The sequence below is a fragment of the Anticarsia gemmatalis genome, chromosome 5, assembly GCF_050436995.1.
Source record: "Anticarsia gemmatalis isolate Benzon Research Colony breed Stoneville strain chromosome 5, ilAntGemm2 primary, whole genome shotgun sequence".
Classification (NCBI taxonomy): domain Eukaryota; kingdom Metazoa; phylum Arthropoda; class Insecta; order Lepidoptera; family Erebidae; genus Anticarsia; species Anticarsia gemmatalis.
The window spans coordinates 558,843-582,888 of NC_134749.1; the positions used below are offsets into that span (position 1 = coordinate 558,843).

The 24,046-nt window shown below is 36.4% G+C and overlaps 2 protein-coding genes across 3 annotated transcripts in view; one reads left to right on the top strand and one right to left on the bottom strand.

The window, feature by feature from the left end:
* Positions 1 to 24,046, top strand: part of LOC142972743 (uncharacterized) — a 164,949-nt gene that overhangs the window by 7,667 nt on the left and 133,236 nt on the right. The window lies entirely within an intron of this gene.
* LOC142972739 (uncharacterized) lies at positions 14,335 to 16,917 on the bottom strand. Of its 2 annotated transcripts, none has more exons than XM_076113996.1 (3): positions 14,873 to 16,917; positions 14,570 to 14,775; positions 14,335 to 14,470 (listed from the first exon to the last, which is right to left on the bottom strand). In XM_076113996.1, the coding sequence occupies exon 1, from the start codon at positions 16,495 to 16,497 to the stop codon at positions 15,031 to 15,033; it is 1,467 nt and encodes a 488-aa protein (XP_075970111.1). In that variant the 5' UTR covers positions 16,498 to 16,917; the 3' UTR covers positions 14,335 to 14,470; positions 14,570 to 14,775; positions 14,873 to 15,030. The 2 variants fall into 2 exon arrangements, with proteins under 2 accessions (XP_075970111.1, XP_075970112.1); XM_076113997.1 differs by having other exon boundaries at positions 14,351 to 14,487.

Below are 24,046 nucleotides of genomic sequence, written 5' to 3' on the forward strand. Positions count from 1 at the left end.
TTGCTACTTGGTTTTACACTGTTCAGTTTAAGGTTACATTTCGAAATTGTACGTGATTGCGTTGGTACTCGTTGGTGTCATAAATATCTAATGTTTGTCATAACTTAGTTTTTACTGTGGCTTAGATTTGAAATAGAAACTCAAGCGGCTATTTGTTTCAATTACATACGTACATACAAGAAATCAAGCATTTTTCCGCTATTCCCTACTTTCCACTCCGTTAGTTATGAACGGGCAAACAGATAGTCCGAAAAGTTTCATCAAGTGACTAAAAAAAGAATTTTAATGTTATCTGCTAAGATAATCGATTGATACTTAGTCAGAGCGGTAAATATTCGTCAAATATTGTATACAAGTCCTCCATTTCTAGTTTATTTTAATTAAGATTTTAGATTAGAATGAAGTACGGCTTAGTTGGTATTTAAATAATAATGAATTAGCACGTTTTCATATTTTTGGCCTTGCAACTGAGGTGCGATGTTTGAAATGTTCTTGAACATAATAAAGTGCGTGAAATTAATTAAATATAATGAACAATGTTATGAATGAACATCAACATCAACAAAAAGCCAGTTACGTAAACAGCACTAAATTTTATTATTTATATTACCAATAACGTTTGCGAATTGAAAAGTTGAAATTTTCTTGTTATCATTACGTTTTGTTTTTTTAAATTACCGAAAGAAAATGTTCTAATTTATTGTATACTAAGTTATAAAATATATTTTATACAAGAAAATATTATATTAGGGTGGTGATAAACTTTTTGCCTTTTTCAGTCTTTGCAATTTAGGTAGAGTTCTATGTTCTATTTTCGATACTTCCCAATTTGATAAATTGCGTTACTAAATTGTTTTTCTTAAACATAAACTAGTTATTCATATTTACGAAACGTTTTTTGAAAAGTGCTATTTTAATTAAACGCTAGATAAAATAACTGTTACACTTGGTAATTCAAATAAAAAAGCAGTTTAAGGATGCGTGAACAATTATCGTTCAGGCATTTTGAGTTCGCACTTGTTTTAAGTGTTCTTGTGCAATGGAAATCTGACTCGAAGACGATTTTAAAAGTAGAGTAAGGTTAAAACGAGATAAGTGCTTTAATTTTGTTTCGTTAGTATTTGAAAGTAGACCTAGTGTGTGTATTGTATTAAGAAAGTGATCACCTTGCCAAGTACCACTGTACTTTATGTAGGTACGATGTTTTGTAATATGCAGTATTTCGAATTACCTATTTTTTCTGTGCATATCGCAAGTTTTAAGATGCAGCAGAAGCTATTTTTTAATGCGAAAGACGACATAAAAAACGTGTGTTTAAATAAAATGTCGGTTATTACGAATGTTATGTTCTTCTAGTCTGTTCTATTTTTATCTACGAATCTCAATTAGAAATATAATACATCGGCCGCCTTTGCTATCAACGAACCATACGCATTCTAACCTATTCGATGTATTAAATAGCAATTTAAAAAGTTATTATGTTCAGTTATAACGTTGCAACAACTGACAGGTCGTAATAGCTCAAACATTTACAGTAACGTATTAAAAATACTATTACAAAATCAATTTGTATGTATCTCAATTATCAATGAACCATTTCAAGCGGGTCATTGTGTTTAATAAAGCTACCGGCTTTTAACAAATTATCTTGTCATTGTTCGATTACGTTCAACTACACAATTCAATCGATAATCAATTACATCACCATATTTTTATCGATTTTGACAATGCATCTTTGATTATATCACATGCGATATTATTCTCTATTGTCCAGAAAATAAGGTTGTTAAATTCTAAAACTAGAATGTGTTCCGCTAGCCGCACACGCGGTTTGGTTTTAAACTCATATATGTTGCGCAAAATTTACTAAATAGGGTTATGATGCAGTTGAATTTGTACTTACGTGTTACGTTATAAAGTGTGTTTTTGTTTGTATTGTGTCCGCATATTTTTGTGTTGGAGTTACGCTTTTATTACATGAGTTGCAATTAGTGGATCGTGGTTTCCATTACAGTCTGGTATCAGTGGTAATGTTGTAATATGCTTCTGGCGAGCCTCCTGTACGTTACGATAGCTATGTTACTGCTTATTAGTGCAGTTTCGCACGCATGTTTACAACGCATTGAAGGATTTTCGTTGAAACTTTGAAAGGTGTGGTTTGCTGTTTGTTTTTAGCAAGGACAGAATGATTATTTAGTTTAATCGTTATTAAGTTTTTGTTACATATGATTGTAGTTTAAGAGCTAAAATTATTTATTGTGTTAGCGAAACTTAACTGCGCTTATAGTGCATTATGTTTTCTTGCCTTGAATTATTCAATGTGACTTAAACATCTAAAGCAAGTGTCTTTTTTAACTCATATTTTCTGGCACATGAGTTTCTCATGGATTCCCTTGTTAGTATATGCCTAATGTAGCCAATAATTTGTGTGATGCACCAATAGATTTCTTGAATAATTGGATTAACCATTCAAATGAAGTAGATTTTTTAAAGCCACAGCAATTTTCAGTTTCTAACACTAGCAAGTCAAACCATGTTTAAATTCTTTCCAAGTTTCCTACAAACATGAAATCGAATCAGTAAATCAGTCACAAGACAGTACATGATCCAAATAGACGCTAAATCAATGAGTTTAAGTGTAAACGTCAGGCGGGCAGCGTCGCTCATTATGTGTGTAACGTTAGTAGTAACGCGAGAGAGTGAAGCAGCTCTACCGTGACGTGTTTTAATAACATTCTTTGTACTCTTATACACTGCAGTTTGTGTATGTAGGGCTGGTGAATGTAATCTTTCATTATTTGTACTATCGCTGTAGCTGACGGTCTCTGAGGGGCAGTGGTATAGGTAGTCGCCACGGTTTGAATCCTACACGGAACAAATACTTGTGTGGACCACAAATAGTTCTTTCTGCTCTGGCTGTGCTTTGTATCCGTTGTTTGTCTGATTGTAAAATACCCCGCAAAACAAGAGCAGTACTTGGTCGGGGAGTTGTCTTGTAAAACAGAAAGAAAACGGGAAGTTAACTGTTATTGAAATGTGGATTATAGAGCAGTGTTCCAGTATCATACTGCCTTAAAAGATACACGTATAGGAACGTAAGCCTTTGTCAAATAGTTCTAGAAGTTCTAGTTCTAGTCACTATTAAGGTTTACGTGTCCCCCAGTTTATAAGTCACTATTAATCGTTTCCCCCGTTCATCTTTATTTGAGTACACATTGACTCGTTCAGGCGCTCTTTATTTTCTTTACTTTTTCGTCTACGATTTTTGTGAAGTTCGTAAAGTGGAAACAAAAATTAAATAGATAATTTCTATCTATTGTTGTCAACCCTAGTTGCGTGTGTACGATCGCCGATGACGTGTGAGTAAAGTATGCCATCCATCGTTTTTGTACTGACACATAATTTTGTAGGAATTCGTTCGTGTTTCCAACACATACTCTACTATACTTTTATTGACTTCATAGTTTAATAAATTAACTATAATAGCTTAAATAATAGCTTAGTTTAAATACAATTATATTCATTGGCAAATAATTTAAAACTAATTTGCAGTCATTAATATCAGGGTTTTGTAATTACCCGCTAATATAAGCAATTAAATTATTGTTAGTTTTAAGTGGGTACGTAGAATTAACTTAACACAACTCTTCCAAAGAATTGCCTAACCAAAACCATATTTATTTATCCATATCCCGGATGCACATCAACTGCTTTTGCTACTTAAACCACTCATGACATTTCCTATCATCAAGATAGCTATTAACTACAGTAGTAATCCTAATCCCATATGACATATACCACAGTAGTAGGTGGGTATTACTCCCATATTAACAGCACATACTCGTACCCCACGCGTAACCTCATTGAAACTTTATTATTTACATACATACACGATGTAGGCGACGATCTTGAAGCACAATGCTACATCACGTAAATGTTTGGTTAACTGATTATAAGGTAGAGCGAGGTTTATAAAGCATTCTGTAATAATAATACTTTATTCTAAGTAGTACTACTTACTACTATTTATTGTCATTATCTAGTATTATACAAAAATTAACGGTAATATTTGTTTTACCTTGGTTTGTCTGACGTTTAGGTTACTCTCGCTGTGGTGACGTATTCAGTTCCCAAAAATAATTTTCGCCTTTAGCATAATGTAATTATTTGAGTAAAGGTAAACTGGAAGGGAATGCCTCAGGCATTAAGTCCCCTTTGTATACCTTATGTGTGTACGAATTTTTAAATATATACTTAAATACTATTATCTCCTAAACAACATATTAAATCGATAATCGAAATAAAAGCGCAAACACATGCAAAATGACACGCCTGTGATAAATTCAACAATGTTAAAAAAATACATCTTAATTCAATCTCAGTGATTTGTAAAATCCCACACAAATTGTCAGGCTAAAGGCCTACAATATGCCGTAATAATGATATCACTATTGATATCAAATATATTAATTTACTCAATTTATTACACACTTAAGTATCTATCACGGTTGTCTACAACTTATTAACATAAAACATAATTTGTCGTTTGTAAGGTCGTACGCTTTTGACCTCTTGACTTAAATCCAGTTTCTTGAAGTAAAAATAGCTATAAGGATTATACTTGCCTAAAGTACCATCATTGAAATAGATATTCTATCAATTTATATTCTTATCCTTAAAGGATTGTCTTCTTGGTAGGTATCAGAGAGGTATGAAGCTTCAGTTACACTTGCTTGCTAAATACGGTTTGGTATCCTGCAAGAATAAAGATTTCACTTAAATTTATAGTAAAAACGTGTTTAGAGATGCCGTCTTTGTATTTATGCTGCTATCTTAATAAATGTTCATCAACAGTAGTTATCACTTGCCAAAAGTCTCAAATCAATCAAACTTGTAAATGTCTATGACCGTTGATCATATCTGATTGTAGACGACAAAATGCCAACATACGATTCAATCCATTGAATTACTCTCCTACTACAGACATGAGACTCAATAAGCAGCAGAAAACTACTACTACACTAAATAAATAAATTGATACCACAGCCGGCTTTTTTCGGAGTGAGGGGAAGGCTAGATTTCGAGACTCTCATCCTTTCATCTGCAGACTTTACATTCCTTAAAAAACTGTATAAAGACTTGCAAGGTTTCATCTTGATGTATTCCTTTACAGTTAGAACAAGTGATATAATCAATTATTTCTTATACACACTATACTATCGACGAAACAAAATACGTTTCTATTTCTAGATAGCTACAGCCTCTTAGAAATTCAACAACTAATATTATATGACTTAATAAAACAGGTAAAAGTTGTGTGAGAAACGTTTCACCAGTGAAAGTAATTTTATCGGTAATGTAAATGCTAAATAACGATTAACAACGATTATACATACATATTATAAAGCTTATATCTAATTTGCATGCTAATAGTCGTGTGAAAGATAATAGCAGATGATTTATGAGAGCGCTTTTTATTTGTAACGGTTATAATCTGTTTATTAAACTCGTTATTTATTATGTCAACTGCTTTTTAGAGATGGTACATGTGTTAAGGTAACAGGTGAATAGCTTAAAGGCTTTTACATGTTAAATTTGAATAAGGTGGTATTATAATTTAATTAAATATGAACTGATTTTCTATACCTTACTCAATAAAAGTATCACGTATTTCAGCTGACAACTATTTGAAAGCCACTATGCTGTACATTGTTTTCTCCCTAAGATTATCATGATTATGTTAAAGCAGCAATGTACTGAATAGTGACCATCTAATTGACTTGAATAGGGAAAATTATTAGGATTTTTTTGCAAGGATTTGCAAGGAATTTAAGCTCGGAATTACCTAAATGTTTTTAATAAAATATGCAGTATCTTTTAAATAATTAAGGAAATATTTATTCTATGAATCAATCGTTTTCCTAATATGGGAAATCTAAATTACGTTTTGGAATGATGTTTTAAGGAAGACATGTTTAAAATGTATGCATAATTGTATAATATGTATTTAGTTAGTTTAACTAATTTCTTTAAATTATGCAATGTTTATAGCCCCGTAGGAGGTTCTTAGTAAATTGTTGATAACATCATTTAAACTTCAGGGTCAAATGCGCTTGTGACTGAATGTGTTAAACAAATAATGTTAATTGAATGTTCCTTTGAATTTAAAAGTCATCTATAACTCACCCCATCTAATCTAAAAACTATATAAAATAACACAATTTAAAATCAATTTTCCTCGTAAATCTAAGCAATAGTTATCATTTGTATCTATAAACATTCAGAAGATGAGACAAGTACGTCATTATATTAATATTATGCAAATATTCCACTGCGCAATACCGAATTACCGTAAAAACATCGAAACGTATATTTTAATCAACACATTTGACTATCAGATGAACCCATACAAATACATGATCATAATTATTATGTGTGTGCTTTTGTGGGCGTGTGTGTGTCTAGTTTTCGAGATTTCCGTTAATTAAGAAAAAAATACAGTCGAATTGAAAACCTCCTCCTTTTTTGAGGTCGCTTAAAGATAAATATTTGTTGATGAGTCAAAAGAATTACTGCAGGTGTTAAAAGAGCTAATCAATTTATTTTTTCACTTACTTCCATTACTATTTTTTCACTGTTGGATTTTAATAGACCTAGGTCAAAGCCAGCTATACCTTATACAGACTTTTGCCGCACAATTTTGACGATATCATTTGAGTATCTAGTTGGGAGTCTTTCCTAGTGTTATTCTTTAGTAGCTTATCCTAGTAGGAGAGCAAATTGTAGAGATAGAGTATTTTGCATACTTATTAGAATCTAACAATGTCCGGAAAATATTATCATGGTGGACGTTTCTTTTGTTTGTAAAACATAAAATTTGACTAATAAATAAGTTTTCCGCCAGTCATAGCACTTTGTTTTTGTGTGCGTGTCTGTATGTGCGTGTTTGTTTACAATAATATTTCCGTTTATCGGTACTTCTCTATTAGGTGCTTTATTTATAATATTAAAAGCTTCTAAATGTTTATCAAATGACGTAGGTATTTCGGAGAGTCCTTAATCTGTTTATTGTTTTTGTTATGAATCAGATTTTGCGCATTACTTTTGTTTTGTTTTGTAGGTGTGTAACGGCAAATGATTTCGTATTGGTCAACAATATGTAGTAGGGAAATACTTGGAATGCTGATCTAATTCATCTATTGATATTTCCTAAACTTCATGGAGTTACGGCGTATAATTACTCAAGATAATAGTAACGTAAAGTACTGGTACTACAGCGCTTAGCTAGTGTACTAGACTGACTAATTACTGTACACTTTGCGCACCGTTAAAGTGCTCCTGAATGTTTACCTATATCACTAAATCTTAGTGATACTAAGTTTCTTATTCAAAATCCATCCTATAAACTTATCTGAACTTCGAAAATTATAAGTCTACTTTTGGTGTTGGATAAAATGACTCCTCAGTTGTGAACATTATTTTTGTACAATTGATTTGCATCGCGCGTTCATTTAAAAGTTATTCTGTTTGCCATGCTTAGTAGGCATCGAGTCCAAAATCTGGTTCAACGGAATGTGTTTGCAACATGTATGGAAAACTACATTTAATAAAATTGCAATATTTAAGAGATTACTGTTATATTACATAAAATACCGATGTATAAAGATCGTATCGTTAATAGTTATATAATTATTACACGCATTATATAAGATATTTAAATGAGAACTATACCGCGAAAAGTTATTGTTGGAAAATTTGGTCTGCAACAGTTTTATTAAATGTTTAATTAATATGTAAGTAAGCTATAATACTTGTTCTTCATCGTGGCAAAATAAAATAGGAGTCTTGGTAAATCCTAAAGCTATCTATTGCGAGTGGTCATCGTTCCGAAGGAAGAAGAAACAAGTATTTGTGTAATTCACATATTATTGTTTTGGGTCTTGTAATTCATGACTAATTTATAAAACAATATTAAACTTAGTTATTATTTTGTTATGTGTACCTTAGATTCCAAGTACTTGTTAAAGTTTATGAAATTAAGCATATTTGACTTTGACTTCGATAATTCAGTAATTCGATTTTCGGTTGACCTAAGATTTCGAACACATCAATAGCTCTTACTAATATTTTCCGTCTTTCACAATATGTCTAGGAAGTAAGTATGGATTAGATCATTGAATTCTACATTTTTATTTATTTGTAGTTTAGTCCATGGTTTTTATTCGAATGTCTTGTAACTTTCTTCAGAGCACGTCCGTTGCTGTTAGATTATTTAAGCAATCGGTTGAAAAAAGGTATAATCTCAGTACCAATGGTAAAACGTGCTTGTTTTTATGTAAAGTCGGATACTAAGTGATTTTTTTAATAGTCGTTTTGCTTAAAGTCTTAGGCAAACGAATTCCGTTGCTTGCTTAACGGATGATGGAAATAAGATGGGAATTTGTTTTTGCTTTAATCTTTAAAAAATACATTTGCTTAAGTTTAAGGTGAAATGAAATTGCTGCGATTTAAATAATTTAATTTTTTAATAATACGCTTTAGAAATGAATCCTGTGTCGGGAGAAAACTGTCGAAAATACAAATCATTACCGTATCAAAAAGTTTTGTATTATAATATGTAGGTCACATATCTATACTAATATTATAAAGCTGAAGAGTTTGTTTGTTTGTTTGTTTGTTTGTTTGTTTGAACGCGCTAATCTCGGGAACTACTGGTCCGATTTGAAAAATTCTTTCAGTGTTAGATAGCCCATTTATCGAGGAAGGCTATAGGCTATGTATCATTACGCTACGACTAATAGGAGCAGAGTACCAGTGAAAAATGTTACAAAAACGGGGAAAATTATGATTCTCTTATGTGACGCAAGCGAAGTTGCGCGGGTCAGCTAGTACTTACATAAAAAGTAGGAATCAAACCTATGACACACTTCGAAACACTATTGCAGTAGCTTAATGACTTTACTACAATTCAGAACCTGCAAGTGTAATAATAATTAGAAGTACTTAACAAAACCCACAACAAATTCCAAACAAACCGTACCCAGAACTTATAAAAGAGCTGCAAAACCTGTTACAAATATTAGCCAACTTGAATAGAATGCTAAAAACGTAAACATAGCTGCATTGATCTGGTTACCGTTGCGAAATCATTCGGAATCGCATTACAATACTGTCTGGACGACCGCAAGCGATCGTATCTGGGTGACATACTAGTAGCAGGCTGTTGATTGTAGTGAATATTGACAATGATTAAACATGTTGTTTAATTTATTGAGAAGTTGACGGCGTGAGAATTAGTATTTTTTATTTGTGACAACTTTAATGGTCAAGGTATAAAATTAAAACGAATATAAATTTTTGTATTGGATTAGATATTGTTTCCTATGTCACTTGATGGTTAGTGACGATGAATATGAAGATGTTATTTGCTTACTTAAGAGCGATACTCATTTATTTTGTTCTGTTTCGATAATCTGTCTACAATCTTAGCTTATTATGATAAAGGATGGATATAGATTGAGCACACTACACCATTAAGTGTAGTTAGTGTCTTATCTCCTTTAAAATCTTCTGTCGATAGCTACTTAACCATGTACCTTCTTAACCAATGTTAGTTGTTAACCAATACTTATCAGCTGCTGTCATTATAAACAATTATTGGTATTCTTATCTGCTGAACTAAAGTAGTTCTGTGTCTAATTGACAAATGTATTATAGAAACCTGATGTAGTAGTATTTCTACTCTTGTTGCTTACTATTAGCATTGCAGTTGGCAAATAGTGTACGTCAGATTGATGGTTATTATTCAGTAGGTATATTGCTGCGTTAACGTATCGTGTCAATCACTACAATCTAAAGGAGCAAACAATGTACAGCAGTGGCTTTAAAATAGTTGTCAATGTCGTATTTAAAGTCGGAAAGCAACAAGTGACTCGACAACAGGTGAAAAGTAAATACTAGAAACTTAGTCAAGAAGTGCTGATAACGAAGATGCAACAACTGCCGTCCTTCCGTTCTGTCTCCCACACTCCTGCATCTCTTATATTTATTTTTAGTTCTATAATTGGTAACTTACGTAACAAATAGCCTTACCTTTATTATTTAATTACAGCACACTTGTATTTATTATCAATTATAATCACTGAGTTTCAAGTACGACTAAATGTATGGTAACATTGATGGTAACCTCACGTCGTTATTAACGATTTAACACCTGATCGCTTGTAATATGTGGCGAATTAATAATAATACTGCTTTGATTGACGCTAGCAAGGTCTGTTAGTTTAATGTTTGTTATGGGTTAGAGACCGTCTTTGAGCTTTGCTTACGGAAATTGATTAAGAGTGACTTTGATTACCTTATTTATGACAGCAGTCAATATTTGTGTTGGATATGTTAATAAAACTATTCCATGGCTAGAAACCATTGTTTTATTAGATGGTAATCTACCTAGAAGGTTGTTCTTCTTTAAGTAATTTCTTTGAGTCTATCACCATATATGCTTTGAAAGAATCGATATAGTTTTCAATTATAATTAGCATTGAAGAAAATGTTTCCAAATCGCAAAAAGTTAAAGAGTGGTTTGGTTAGTACAACTTTGTTTTGAAAGTAATTATCTATCTTTTTCGAGATTTCCGGCCCAACCTTAATCAAAACCAAGTTGGGAACTAATTTCCAATTAATTACGAAACAAAACTAGTTATACTTTTCTATTACTTATAACTTAAGTCAGTTACCATTAACGTATGCGTTTACGTTTAATTTATTAATGAGTTTGTTTCACAAGCAACACATAAGGTTCTTCAAGGGAACTATTCATATATGCTTTAATTCTACTCCGAATAAAATACAACCTTACACCACATGCATAAGGTTGAAAATCACCTTTTATTCTTATGCAAATATTGTATAACTACTAAGTTCTTAAGAAGTTTGCCGTTTAAACATATCAAATGTACAGTCCGAACTACGGAGCAAACTTGGTTATAACTACATAAAAACAGGCTAAAATAACTCTTATTCCTTTGGGTTAAGAGTGGTTGTAAGTGCAAAGATAAGGGTGTATTATGAAGATGTTATCACCGAGGTTATACGGCGGAAAACGAAGAGGCTAGCGAACGATGCAAGTGAATAATGTACGTTTTAAAACTGTTATTTTATATTATGTTATTTCAAAATAGGTATTAAGTTAAAAGGTAAAAACAATACAATTATATGGAGAGAACATCATACTGAGAAAAAATATGTATATGCAGGAAATTTTACCATCTTTGAAAAGTAGCACTTAAACCAAGTGCAAGGTGTTTGGTGTACGTTAGTTAGGTTAGGTTAGGTTAGGTTTCCTGGGCTTTTTCCGCACTTAGCCTCTTAAATGGGCCTTTGTGCGTGTATCTACCCTCTCTCATTGTTGCGTTGATTCACCCTCACTCCAGCCATCCTAGTTCTTCCCAGAACTTCAGTAGCTTTTTCAAGTTGCTGCAGGCTTCCTGGAGTGTTGTTGTCAATATTTTTGTTCGCGCTCGTTGGTCCGCCACGCTGTTGCATTCCACGAGTACATGTTGTGGTGTTTCCTCTGCCTCCATGCATCCTCTGCACAGAGGGCTGTCCGTCACGCCTATTGTACATAGATGTTTGTTTAGGGGACAATGGCCGGTTAGGATTCCTATTACCTTGCGTATTTTGTCCCTTTTTAGACTGATAAGGTTGCGGGCAAGATTCTTAGGTGCCACCGGAACTGCAGCCTTAGTTTGCCTGCAACCTTTGCTGTTGTTCCATTCTTTTAGGTGTTTCGCTTCGGTGTTTCTGTTCAGCCAAGATTTAATTTGTGCTTGGGGGATAGGCAGTAGTGGTTCCGGTCCAAGTACTGTTCCATTTGATCCCCTTTTAGCTAGTTCATCAGCTGCATCGTTTCCCATTGAATTGCTGTGCCCTTTGATCCATTGCAGGGTAACTGTGTTCGTACGTGCAATAGCCTGGAGCGCATTATGGCATTCCAGAACAAGGGCAGATGTTATAACGTTATTTTGTAAGGCTTGTAGCATGGATGCACTGTCCGAGACAATTTTTATTTTAAAGTCTCTGACATCTCTGGCTGCGACTGCTTGTGCTGCCTTAGTGATTCCTATACATTCTGCTTGGAAGATTGTATTTAGTTTGTCTAGGGTGGCTGATATTTTGATATTTAGATCGTTCGAGAAGACGCCGGCTCCTGTACCAAATGCGGTTTTGGATCCGTCAGTGTATATCCTAACTTCGTTGATGCCAGAGTCATCTTTAGATTCCTCTTTGAGTTGGATATTGTATCTTCTGTCAAAAACGTGGTGACATGGCGTTTTATCTGTAGGTGCATCGAGAAGTGGTATTTCCTTCAAGATACATTGCAGAATTTTGGTGTGTGTTGTTTCTGGGTTCTGCTGCCATAGCCCGTTTGCTTTTAGTCTTAGGGCAGCCGCTTGTGCCTCCTCCTGTATAACCAAATCTAAGGGCCTGAGGTTTAGGAGGTACTCAAGTGCATTTGATGGAGTGGTTTTCATGCATCCAGTGGTGGCTACACATGCTAGGCGTTGTGTGCTCTGGAGTTTTGTTTTTACCGTTGTCAGTTGTGTTCTGGGCCACCATACAACTGCTCCGTAGGTGATAGAAGGTCTGATAACTGATGTGTATAGCCAGAGTGTTATGTTTGGGTTGAGACCCCATTTGTTACCAACCATTCTTCTACACTGGCCGAACGCTATGCAGGCCTTCCTAGTTTTTGCTTCAATATGACTCGCCCAATTCAACTTGTTGTCAAGAACCATGCCCAGATATTTCACTTGAGTTGACAGGGTGAGTTTGGTGTTAAATAGTTTTGGTAGTTCGAGGTCCGGTAACTTCCTTTTGTTGGTGAAAAGGATAAGTTCTGTTTTTTTGGGGTTTACTGATAGTTGGTGTTCTTCACACCAGTTTTCTATAATCTGAAAAGCTGAGCGCATTATTTTGCATAGTACGTTTTCAGCTGTCCCATTTATCAGTATTGCTAGGTCATCTGCATATCCAATAGTAGTGTACCCTTTTTTGTTTAGACTAGTTAGGAGGCTATCAACTACTATGTTCCATAGAAGCGGTGAAAGGACGCCTCCCTGGGGGCATCCTCTGACCACTTTTGCTCTTATTGTGGTGTTTGCCACTATCTGTACCGCCCTTTTGCTGACTAGTTCAGTGATCCATCCAGTTAGGACTGGTTCTACTTTAAGTCTTTGTAGGGCATGTTTAATGCTGTTGTGCATGGTTTTGTCAAAGGCTCCTTCTATATCTATGAAGGAGGCTAGTGTTGAGGCTTTGTTTGTAAAGGCCGATTCTATTTTGTGCACAACCTTGTGCAGTGCCGACTCTGTTGATTTGCCTTTTCTATACGCATGTTGTTGGGGATGTAGTGGGTTGTTCTTTAGTACTCCATCCCTTAGGTATATGTCTACAAGTCTTTCCAGTGTTTTTAAAAGGAATGATGTAAGACTGATTGGCCTGAAAGCTTTGGCATGAGTGTAGTCCTCCTTACCTGGTTTGGGGAGGAAAACTACCTTTGCTTCTCTCCACAATTTGGGTATGTATTTGAAAGCTATACAGGCTCTGTAGATTGGTAATAGGTGTTTTATCGTCTCGTCTTTTTGCCATTGTAGTAGCGCCGGGAAAATCATGTCTAGCCCCGCTGATTTGAATGGCTGGAAGCTTTTTATGGCCCATGCCATCCTATCCGCGGTTACTATTTTGTTGGCGATTTCCCAGTCTAGGGTTGTTGGTGTGTTGTGGTGCTCGTCTGACCAATCAAGGCCTGATGTCATCAGACAGCCTGGAAAATGTGTTTCCAGCAGTATTTCACACGTTTCTTTGTCGTTATTTGTGTAGGTGCCGTCTGCTTTCTTAAGAGTGCCCAGAAGATTCGGGTTCCCTTTGGAAAGTATTTTCTTTATTCTTGCGGCTTGGTTTGTCGAGTCTATGTTGCTACAGAAGTTGTGCCAAGATTCCGTTCTTCGAAATCTGATGCGCTTCTTATAGTGTTTTTGTGCAATTTTGTATTTGTCCCAGGCCTCAGTAGTTCTGGTGTTTTTTGCATGGTTAAAAAGTGTCCTAAGACCCTTTCGTAGGCGTTCAAGTTCCGGCCCCCACCATGAACTTTTCCCGGGGTCTTTGGATATTGAAGTGGGGCATGCGGAATGATAGCTATTTAGCATGCTTTTGGTTAAAAGTGCTACGTTTAAATCTATATTATTAGTACTGAGAGTGACGTCAGTTACTGGTCCGTCACTTAGTGCTTTAGTAAGTAAGTTTGTGTACCTTGATATATCTGTTTTTCGGGGGTTTCGATATAGGTCAGGGTCTTTTTCCTTGTGTTGAATTTGAAAGCACACGCGGCGGTGGTCTGCCAGTGATGGCTCGTTTGATACGTGCCAGCCCGCAATCAGATTTGCAGCCGCGTGTGTTGCCAAGGTGATGTCTATAATGGTTTGATACCTTGAGCTTACAAAAGTGGGTTCAGTGCCCCTATTTATAATGTTTAGGTTTGATTGAAATAGGTATTCGGCTAATGACTCACCTCTTTTGTTGGTATCCTTACTTCCCCACAGAGGATGGTGTGCATTACAGTCTGCAGCGATGATCAGCTCCCAGTCTTGTGTTTCGCAGTGTTGTACAAGTTCGGCCAGTTCTCTTGTTGGAGTTTCGCCGTCGCTCGGCATGTACACTGAGGCTAAGACTAGGGTTGTGTTATTTTCTGTGTGGATTGTCACTGCAGTGAGGTCTCTAGAACAGAATTGGTTTAGTAGCGTGGTTGTTATGGTGTTGGGCATGAAAATGCAGGTTCTCGGTTTGTCGACTGAGGGTTTTACCAGTAACTTACCGCAGATATTGCTTAGACCGCAGATTTTGTTGTTTCTGATCCACGGCTCCTGGATCAGGGCGACGGTCTTGTTGTTAACCTCCAGTGCTCTGCGTAGAGTGGCCGCCGCTATTTGTTTGTGCTGGAGGTTGGTTTGTATAACATTTATGTTTAGGGGACTACGGGCTACGCAGGACGTCATCTTCGTCACTGGTAGTCCCCTTGTTCTGCGGCGGCGGGTCTGTCTCCATCTCGCTCGAACCCTGTTGGGGAGCAGAGGTGGACGGCTCGGGACCGGATGCGGCCCCCTCCGTTGACTCCTCCGTCGCCGTTGGTCTGCTGCTGCTCGTGGCTTGTTCCTCCGAGGTGAAGAACCTGATGTAGCCACTCCCAGACATGTGCGCTACTCGGCGATCACGGTCCAGGATGGCTTGCTTCTGGTCCTCAGGAATTCCAAGGATAAGATGCACTATCTTCTCCTTGGAGTTCACCTCTTGTGGTTTGTCATCCACCGTCATGTCGTAACACTGCCAAGAGTCTACTTTGTACCAGGGGTTCTGGGCACAAAGGACTCTCTGCAGTGTAGCAGCTTCGGTGATGCGGGTGTGGATGAGAAGCCCAGCCTTCAGCTTCTTTTTCATTTCTGACTGCTTTATGACAGTCAGAGTGGTTCCGGGGACTGGTGACGCAATGTTCCCTATTTCTTTGCCCAGCCAGTCGAGAGCATTTGTGTCCTCACACCACATCGCTAAAGCCCCGTCCAGAAGGAAAGGGCGGCCGCGGAAAGATGGAGCATGTACACTCGGAGACGGCGGAGCCAGTACAGCTTGCAGGATGCTATCATCGATAGCTTCCCTCAGCTGATCTGCCTGGCTTTGCGAGAGGTCCCTAGGCGGGACGGTGATAATCGCTACTCGCAGATGCGATTTGTTCGCATCCGCGTAGCTCATCGCCCGCTTCGGTTTCGCGTCGGTTTTCGCGCGTTTGGCTTCCCCTCTGGGAGACTGAGTATCGTCCAGACGAGACCGCTTCGAAGAAGCGCGCTCGTCCGGACCATCCCCAGTCCCAGACTGCTCCTTTTCAGGTGCAGTGGGAGCCGTCGCAGCGTTCCGCCGACCACGAGTTCCTCTCGGTGTCCGTCTCTTACTCGACTTGCTGGGTGGTGGTGGTGGTGGTGGTGCTGGTGGTGCCGTTTTAGGCTCTCCTGAGGTGGAGGGCTGAGGGTCGCGCTGCGTTGCCGCTGCTGCGGTTGCCGTCTCGGCTTGTGTTGCGTTTTTGGGCTGAAGGTGTTCCCTTCTCGCGCGCCTGTTGGGGCGACGGCGTTCCGGTAGTTCCTTCAGCCTTTGTTTGGATTTTGCAGGGGCGGTAGGTTCCCTTTTGCAAGGTCGCTTATGAGCGGCTACCGTCCACTGCGAAGTAGTGTTTATTCCCTTTTCGGGTGACGAGGAGATGGCCTCGGCGAGGCCAGAGAGGTCCAGGCTTCCGCCTGGTTTTGGGCACAGTTTGTCCCCCCCAGAATACGTGGGACGGACCGAGCTAGGCTCGGTGAGGGATTCTCCACTATCAGTGGTACCCTCCTGGGGTAATTTTCTATGCGACTGTGCGTTCATTATATTTGAAGGTTTTTGTTTGGGCGAGATTGGCATAGGATGCCAGAAGAAGAGGGGAGAAAAGAAGAAGAACTCACACTACCCGCCCAAGGTAAGTGTGGTACAATTTTTTGGGGGTATTTGGTGCCCCAAGGCTCTGTGTGCCTGAGTGGATAATGCGCCGCCACGGTTCGGCTATGCGGGATTGGTTTAGGGATAAGTGGGAAAGGAAAAGGTTTGGATATAGAGTATCGGCCAGAGGTTTTTGTTGTGCCAATTACAGAGGGTAATTGGCCAATAACGGGCAGCAACCTCGGGAAGGATAGTCCACTGGCCTTGTTTAGGGGATCTTTGCGACTTGCGCTACTCCCTAAACCATTTGCTAGACCCGGCATCGGACAGATGTCGGGAGTAGGAGAATCATCAAGCATTGTGGTAATGCTTGACCATTCCCCCGCCCTGTACGTTAGTTATAGCCATTCATTTTTTTGGTTGAGTCTAACTTATTGTATATTTTCAAATGCCGTAGCACATCGTTGGTTTAGTCTTCTGTCAAACAGCGTACCTATACAAGAAAAAAATTGTAGGTGTATACATCTATTCTTTACACGACAAACATTCTTTGAAAGCATTGAATTTCTTTAATCCAACTCGCACTTGGGCAGCGTCTTGGACCTAAGGTCTAACTCCCTCCCACATTAGAAGACCTTCTCCAACAGTGGGATAGCTGCAGTGGGCCATGAGTGGTTTTTATTTAATAATTAATAGTAGTCTAGCTCTACAACATAAATTTCAGTTTTGAGAGTCTCGTAGAGGGGAGTCAGTAAGGCCGGGTCAAGGTACATACAATGTCATCCACCATTGTTTACAAGTTTACACAGTAATTGTTCTGTGGGTAGCTATTATTTAACGGATACCATTGTGACTTACTGATAAATCTGATAACTATCGATACATGTAATGAAGGGGAACGGTAATGAAGCGTGGCAATTGTAAACTATAGTTTGTTTTAGAAATCAGCGTGTTATTATAATTATCTTCCATCGTTCTAAGGCATGCTATTTGCCCTTAAATACTTGGTAGGTTGCTAAGGGCTCACAACATTTCACGGGGCTACTGCAAGGAAAGTCTGGTATTCCGTTTAGTGTGGCGAGACTCTAATACCAAAAGCAGTTAGAAAAATGGTAGGCAAAGACATCAGCAACAATACCAAGTATTGTTTACTCTGTCTGTGTAACCCAGTATAGTCTAGCAGCAACCTCAAAAGACTTGAAACAACTCCAAATGTATATTATAATTCAATTAGATTATAACAGATAAGGTTTGACAGTACCGATATTGGTGTTGAATTCCAAACCATTCTGTCTTTTAGACTGACAAGCCTATGGTTTTCTAAACATGTCTCAAGTATTTTTAAAAACTACGTGACTAGCAACTCGATTTGTACACATTGATAACTTCAAAGTACCTCGACGTTTAATAGCTTATACAGTTATTATGAAAACTAAAATATACTTCTACAGTAGAGGGAGATAAAGCTATACGTTGGAAAGAGATGGGTATATGTTTCACACTTCGGCCGCCGTCACGCACGGGCCGCTAGAAAGCCGAAGTCAGCTCGGGAAAAGTGCGCCGGCGCACGCCTAATTGAATGCAGTATTTGTACTACGACACGAACGTTGCTTTCCCGGCGCCTGTCAATTAAAATTGCACCTTAATTACATAATTATAAGGTGTCGTTTTGAACACCAGAAGGTGATGTATTCATATTTCTGTTGTTACATACGTATCCGCGTTTCACGTTTTTATCGTGATGCGATCATTTTTGTGAAGACATGTTATTGATACTGAGAGTTTACAGACAAGAAATTGATCTGTCAGCAAAAAGGTACAGCTTCCTGAAAATGATTTACTTTTATAATAGCCGTATTTGTATGGGAGTATTCTTCGCGCAAAATATTTTCCGTGCCTCTGCTAAACTGTTTGTAGTGATGGGAATCAATAAATACGATAGGCGATTATTATTCAACCATTTAGTGGTTATTTTCATTCATCAATGTTTGTATTTATAATATTCTTCAAAAAGCAGTTCCTAGAATTAACATCAAAACCGTTAAATTATTATTGCATATTCGTGTGTGTCGTGACCGTAAATCTCGATAAAATACGGTTTTTAGTTTTTTAATAATCACGCATCTAGAGGCGTGCAATTTTACGTGTTTTATTAATTAATCAGTGTTGTACCTGATTGTAGTTTTTATCGGTTATGTAAATTTTGTAATAGGGACGTGCATTGTGTGGCCGTAATAACCGGTTTTTAACGGAAGTTTTAGATGTAGGTAATTAATCAAGTTTGAATAATTACTGTATCGTCTTATTAGGTCTTAATGGATTCTCAGTTATCATAGTCTAGACAAAAACACTGACTGACTGCTACAAAGAGTCGTTTTTATTCCTTAAGATGTAAGAATTCCTTTTTTTATCACTGTTTACACTCTGCATTAAAAAACTGCTAGGTTTATGTGGAATACATATTTCATTTATTTTAGGAACCGAATCCCTTTACTATTCTACAACCAAAATGGTGTAAGGTGAGTAAACATTTGCATTTTTAGGCTGAAACTGTTTCTTTTTGCTTATCTGTAATTAAAATTTTAATAAACTATCGAAATAAGTATTTGTTTTAACACCCTCGTGCGTAACATTATACGCACGACTATAAAACCGGACTTACAGGTACAAATACGCTTATAATTACTTCGTCATTCATATTCGCACATGTCTTCATTATACTAAGATTTTTGCATAAATTTGAATGTTAAATGAATAGATAAGGAGGGACAGACAGCCTTCATTCATCTGTTAAGCGGGAAGTCGCATCGTAGATTTTACAAAGATCTAACTATTTATTAATTATTGTAATTCATGCGGTACTCGATGCAACCTCATGGCTGCAAGAAGTGTAGGGCTAGGTTTTAGAACAAAACTATACATTTTTGAATGAGAAATCTGTTTTCATAAAAGACTTGCGTGCTTAACTTTACTCTAGCTTCGACTTGTAGCGTAAGTACCGCTTCTTTATTTGGAACTCATAATCATCTCGCTGCTGGGCAAGGGTCTCGAACGAGGAAGGAGTTTAAGTCCTCCACGCTGGCCAATGGGTGGCGGAATTTTCATGCCCTCATGAAATGTGTAAGTACAGCCAAGCAGATTTTAAAGGTGTTTTCATTATTTTAAAAAATGACTTCAAAAGAATGGTTCAGTAACTTCGACACGTTACTGAGTCTGAGTGCTGAATACAGGAAATAATTCTTTGTTCGTTCTTGCAATGGTCCTCAATTGGATTTGAATGCCAGTCGATAGGAAAAATAAAGACAGAGGCACTGTCCTAAGATCGAAGTAAAAACTTTTACATGAAATAAAACATCAATTGAAAGCGGCCACACAGAATAAAAGACATCAAAAGTCCATATGTAAAAATCAAGTTTTCTCATTAAATTCGCGCACTGCCGGGTTTTCAACCTGTTCACATTGACGGCATTCCGACTGTGTGTCCTTTACTGACTTATTGTTTATTGTCGTACAAAGTACTGGTTATTGTTTAATTCTACAGTATTACCATTTTACTAAGCCTTGTGTACAAATAAGAAACTATTCTTGAGATAAAGAAATAGTATCTACCCATTGATGTATATGCCTTATAACTTCTTTCATATTCTTCTAAGATGTTGTATTATATTTATTTTGTTGTTGAAAATCGTTAAATTATTGAACATATTTATATGTAGGAAAAGTCCGCCATTTGCCACACAGTAAGTAATAATAGTATATATTTGTTATATACATTTTAAACGTATTGAAGACTATAATCTCTTGCTTTTTTATTTATAAACAATGCATTATTATTTTTGATAAAGATTCGAAACAATTTCAAGTGTAAATATTTCATCACACTTTATATAACGATAGTAAAACACGAAACCTAGGTATTACATGAAAATGCGTGTCGAATCATAACAAATATAACATTATATTACCACAAGAATTTCATGTTTCAATCTAACTCATGTTCAGAAAATTCCTTCGTTTTACCATTTCATTAATGAATTTCTGAAAATAATTTGTATGTGTATATGATTTATACACAGTTTTATTTATCATAGATTCTTATTGATTTAAGGACTATATTTCGATTGTTGGATAAGTGTAAGTTAATTTTATGTGTCTGAATATAGCAGCAAGATGAACAAAAGCTGAAAAGTAAATTCGAGAAATAGAGGCAAGAATCGCGGGTTTTTCTTTATTTTATTTGAAAAACAAACAGTGTAGTGAGTTTAGTGTACTCTATAAAACGTGTTTTATTCTACAAACATAAGTATGACAGCTTAAGTTTCATCGTATAACATTGAGAACGTAAGATAATCCGTGTGTAGCGCAAAACGGAACGATACGGAGCGGTCAGTCGACTTTTACTTTCGCGGGAGAAAGTGCCGGCGCTCGACGTAAACGATATTTTATTGATTAATACAGCTTCTGTATGTTAATGTACTCATTTTGTTATGGATTTTATCTGTCTTGTGCTTTCTGTTGTCACGTGTCAAAGTTATTGAAGCGGAGTAACATAACTCGCGACTGAGATTTCTTTTTTGCACTTTGTAATGCAATCTTTGGAACTCGCTTTTAAATGCCCGCGTATTTTTTTTGCAAAAGAGAAGCCTTTCTCCTCTTCAAAGATTATTCTTTCAATTTCTCATATTGCCGTTGAGTAATAAGACCATGAAAACGAAAAAACAGGGTTACTTTCGTAATCAAACTACGAATATTATTAGGTTTTCACTTATCTATAGTTGATAAATTACAGAAAATACTTCGTCCATATAACTTTTCTCTAAATTTAAGAAATTAAAAGCAAATTCTTTATCAACTCATTACACAAAAGTATCAAGGATTTCTTTTAAGACCACAAACTTTTTGTACACCATCTTTCCAAATCATAAAAGCCAACACAAAATGTAAATAAGTAAATAAACACTTTCACGGCACATTGACCTCTGTTACCTACCACGTAACAGCTGAAACGGCGTGAATTGTCTTACAAATATTGTGTAACTCGCGAATAAACGTATTGATAGTCATCTTTCCTTTCTCGCTGTTCAATGACATCACACCTTCTCAGAAGGCGTTTTAAACTTTACTTATCTTGAGATATTTTTTTTTAACCCATTACTTTCCCAATGTTGAGCCCCGGTCTCGTCTCAGTATGAAAGTGTGGTTAAGGTTCATCATGCTTGTCAAGTGAGGGTTAAGGACGTTGCACTTTTTTAAGAACTGTTCGGCCTTTCAGGCATTTCAAGTCTCCACGCGAAGTTTTCTTTATTATTACAATCCTTGTAAAAGGTATTAAGTGAGAAGAAATGTTTAATAGTTTCATGCGTAAGTATAAAACCATCTACTTCATATTTTGCCAAAGAACTCTTTATAAAATCGTGTCTAGGAAGAACGGCACGATTAGTAACAATTAATATTTTCTTCAAATTAAAACTAAAAGGTCGATCATCACATCGCGATAATTGCCCCGAAGGCGTTCATTTGACCTGAATTAACACAATAAAAACAATTTAAAATCACATTCAAGTCTAGGTTTAAAGATTGCAGTTGTTTTACATAAGAATTGACTGGAGATTGCACAGTTTGTCATTGTTTTTGTAACTTTAGAAAACATCGATCTGATTGGTTAGACATTTGTTTATTGCATAATGTCATTCTTTTGTATATTTTATAGATAGTGTTATCGTGAGGTTCGATTGCTACGGATGATACTAAAGTTTTTTGTTTTGAAATGCTCTTTATTAGGTTTATTAGGTACTGAGAAGGTCTATAATTAAGGTAAACAGTTGAAGGATAAATCTATGCGTGCAGAAACAATCGAGTTTTCTTCGAAATTATATGTTTAGTTTTGTATTAAAGTAGAAAAATGTGTGTGAGATATGGCATAATAAATGCCAAATTAAGAAAACCACATGCATTCTGCACGAAGGCCGGAAGACTAGCGTATTATTCAAGCTTTACGTAAAAGATTTTCTTGTAGGAAAACCACAGGATGTTGTGTTACGCATTAACGATTACCACAAAAGGCGAGCTTTGAATGTGTATTTTCTTTTCACTTCCATATTATTGTAATGATAAGCAGCGATAACCAAGTGATATAAGCATTCGTTCGTCATGCGTGACTAAGACTCATATGCCATCGGATTTCGAAGTTATCTGTGGTTTTGTTAAAATATTACTTGCTGTAACGGAAGGGGAAAGCTTTTTAAGGAAATATAGCATGCCTGAAAGCCGGATTATAAACAGAATATGAATTAATGAAATGAAATGCCCTCAGTCTAATTTAAAATTAATTACTGTTTATTTGCTGTCCTCTCGGTTTGAGAGTGGTGTTAGGTCTAGAGTCCACCACGCCGGCTAAGAACAGGTCATTGACTACGTAACAAACTATTATTATAATAACTCTTGCCTATTATTCCTATTTCCTTTTTACTATTGTCCGTTATAATAATGGATACGGAAATTCAGTCCAGCAAAACCAACAATGCAAAGATACAATTGTGTAACATATCCTATCATTGAATGTGACCACTTGTGACCACTTGTCACACCATTATTGTCGTATGGTCATTGTGTGATACTTTCCAATGCATTTCTAGTTTTACACCTGCTATTGTGGTCTGTTTTCACTTTGGTCTCAATACATCTTTGTGTTATAATATGATTGGTCTTGGCGAATGATATATGAAGAGGACTAGACAGGAGTGGCAAGTGATAAATGAATGAACTATTGGTGAATAGCGTAGAAAGTTGGTTCATTATTTTAATACAGTTTAACGTCTGAAGAGATTTGAAAAAATATATTTATAAACGCCAAGTTAAATCAGATTTGACTACTACATATTTATAAAATAAAGTCCCCTCACTGCATCTGACTGTCTGCTCGCGATTCATTCAAAAACTTCTGAACAGATTTCCAGCAATATACATATAGAGTGACTTCCGAGAAAGATTTTAATGAATTATTCGTTAAAGATTTGTGTAAAATAACTTTTTAGCTCAGGCGCAGTCAGGGGCGTCCGCTACCTGTATTATAATTGCGTCCAGTTTGCTTATACGGATTAAAATAATTACTATTACTATGCCTCATCAATACTTAATAAACCAATGTAAATTCATTCAATGCTCAACGACATCGATTAGAAATCAATCAAAAATTGATTGTTCTAGAACTCTTTTAATAACTGTCAAATGTCAAGGAGTGCTATAATTTAAAACCAGAAGCGTAATCTATTATGCGACGTTCAGAATATTTTTTGTGACAAATAATTAAATGAAAAAACCCTGAAGTGACCTAGTATTTCTAGTTGACATTGATGATTGTGGACTCGTATATAGTGTTTTGTTTCTCTCTAACGAGGATGGTTAGAAAAGGATGGAGGATGTTTATAGCTAGTTTTAGTAGCTCTGTTGATAATGAAAGTCATGACATGTCATGTAGTAGTGTTATTTATGTGAATTAACAACAATAAAATAATATGTTATTAGACTACCTCTT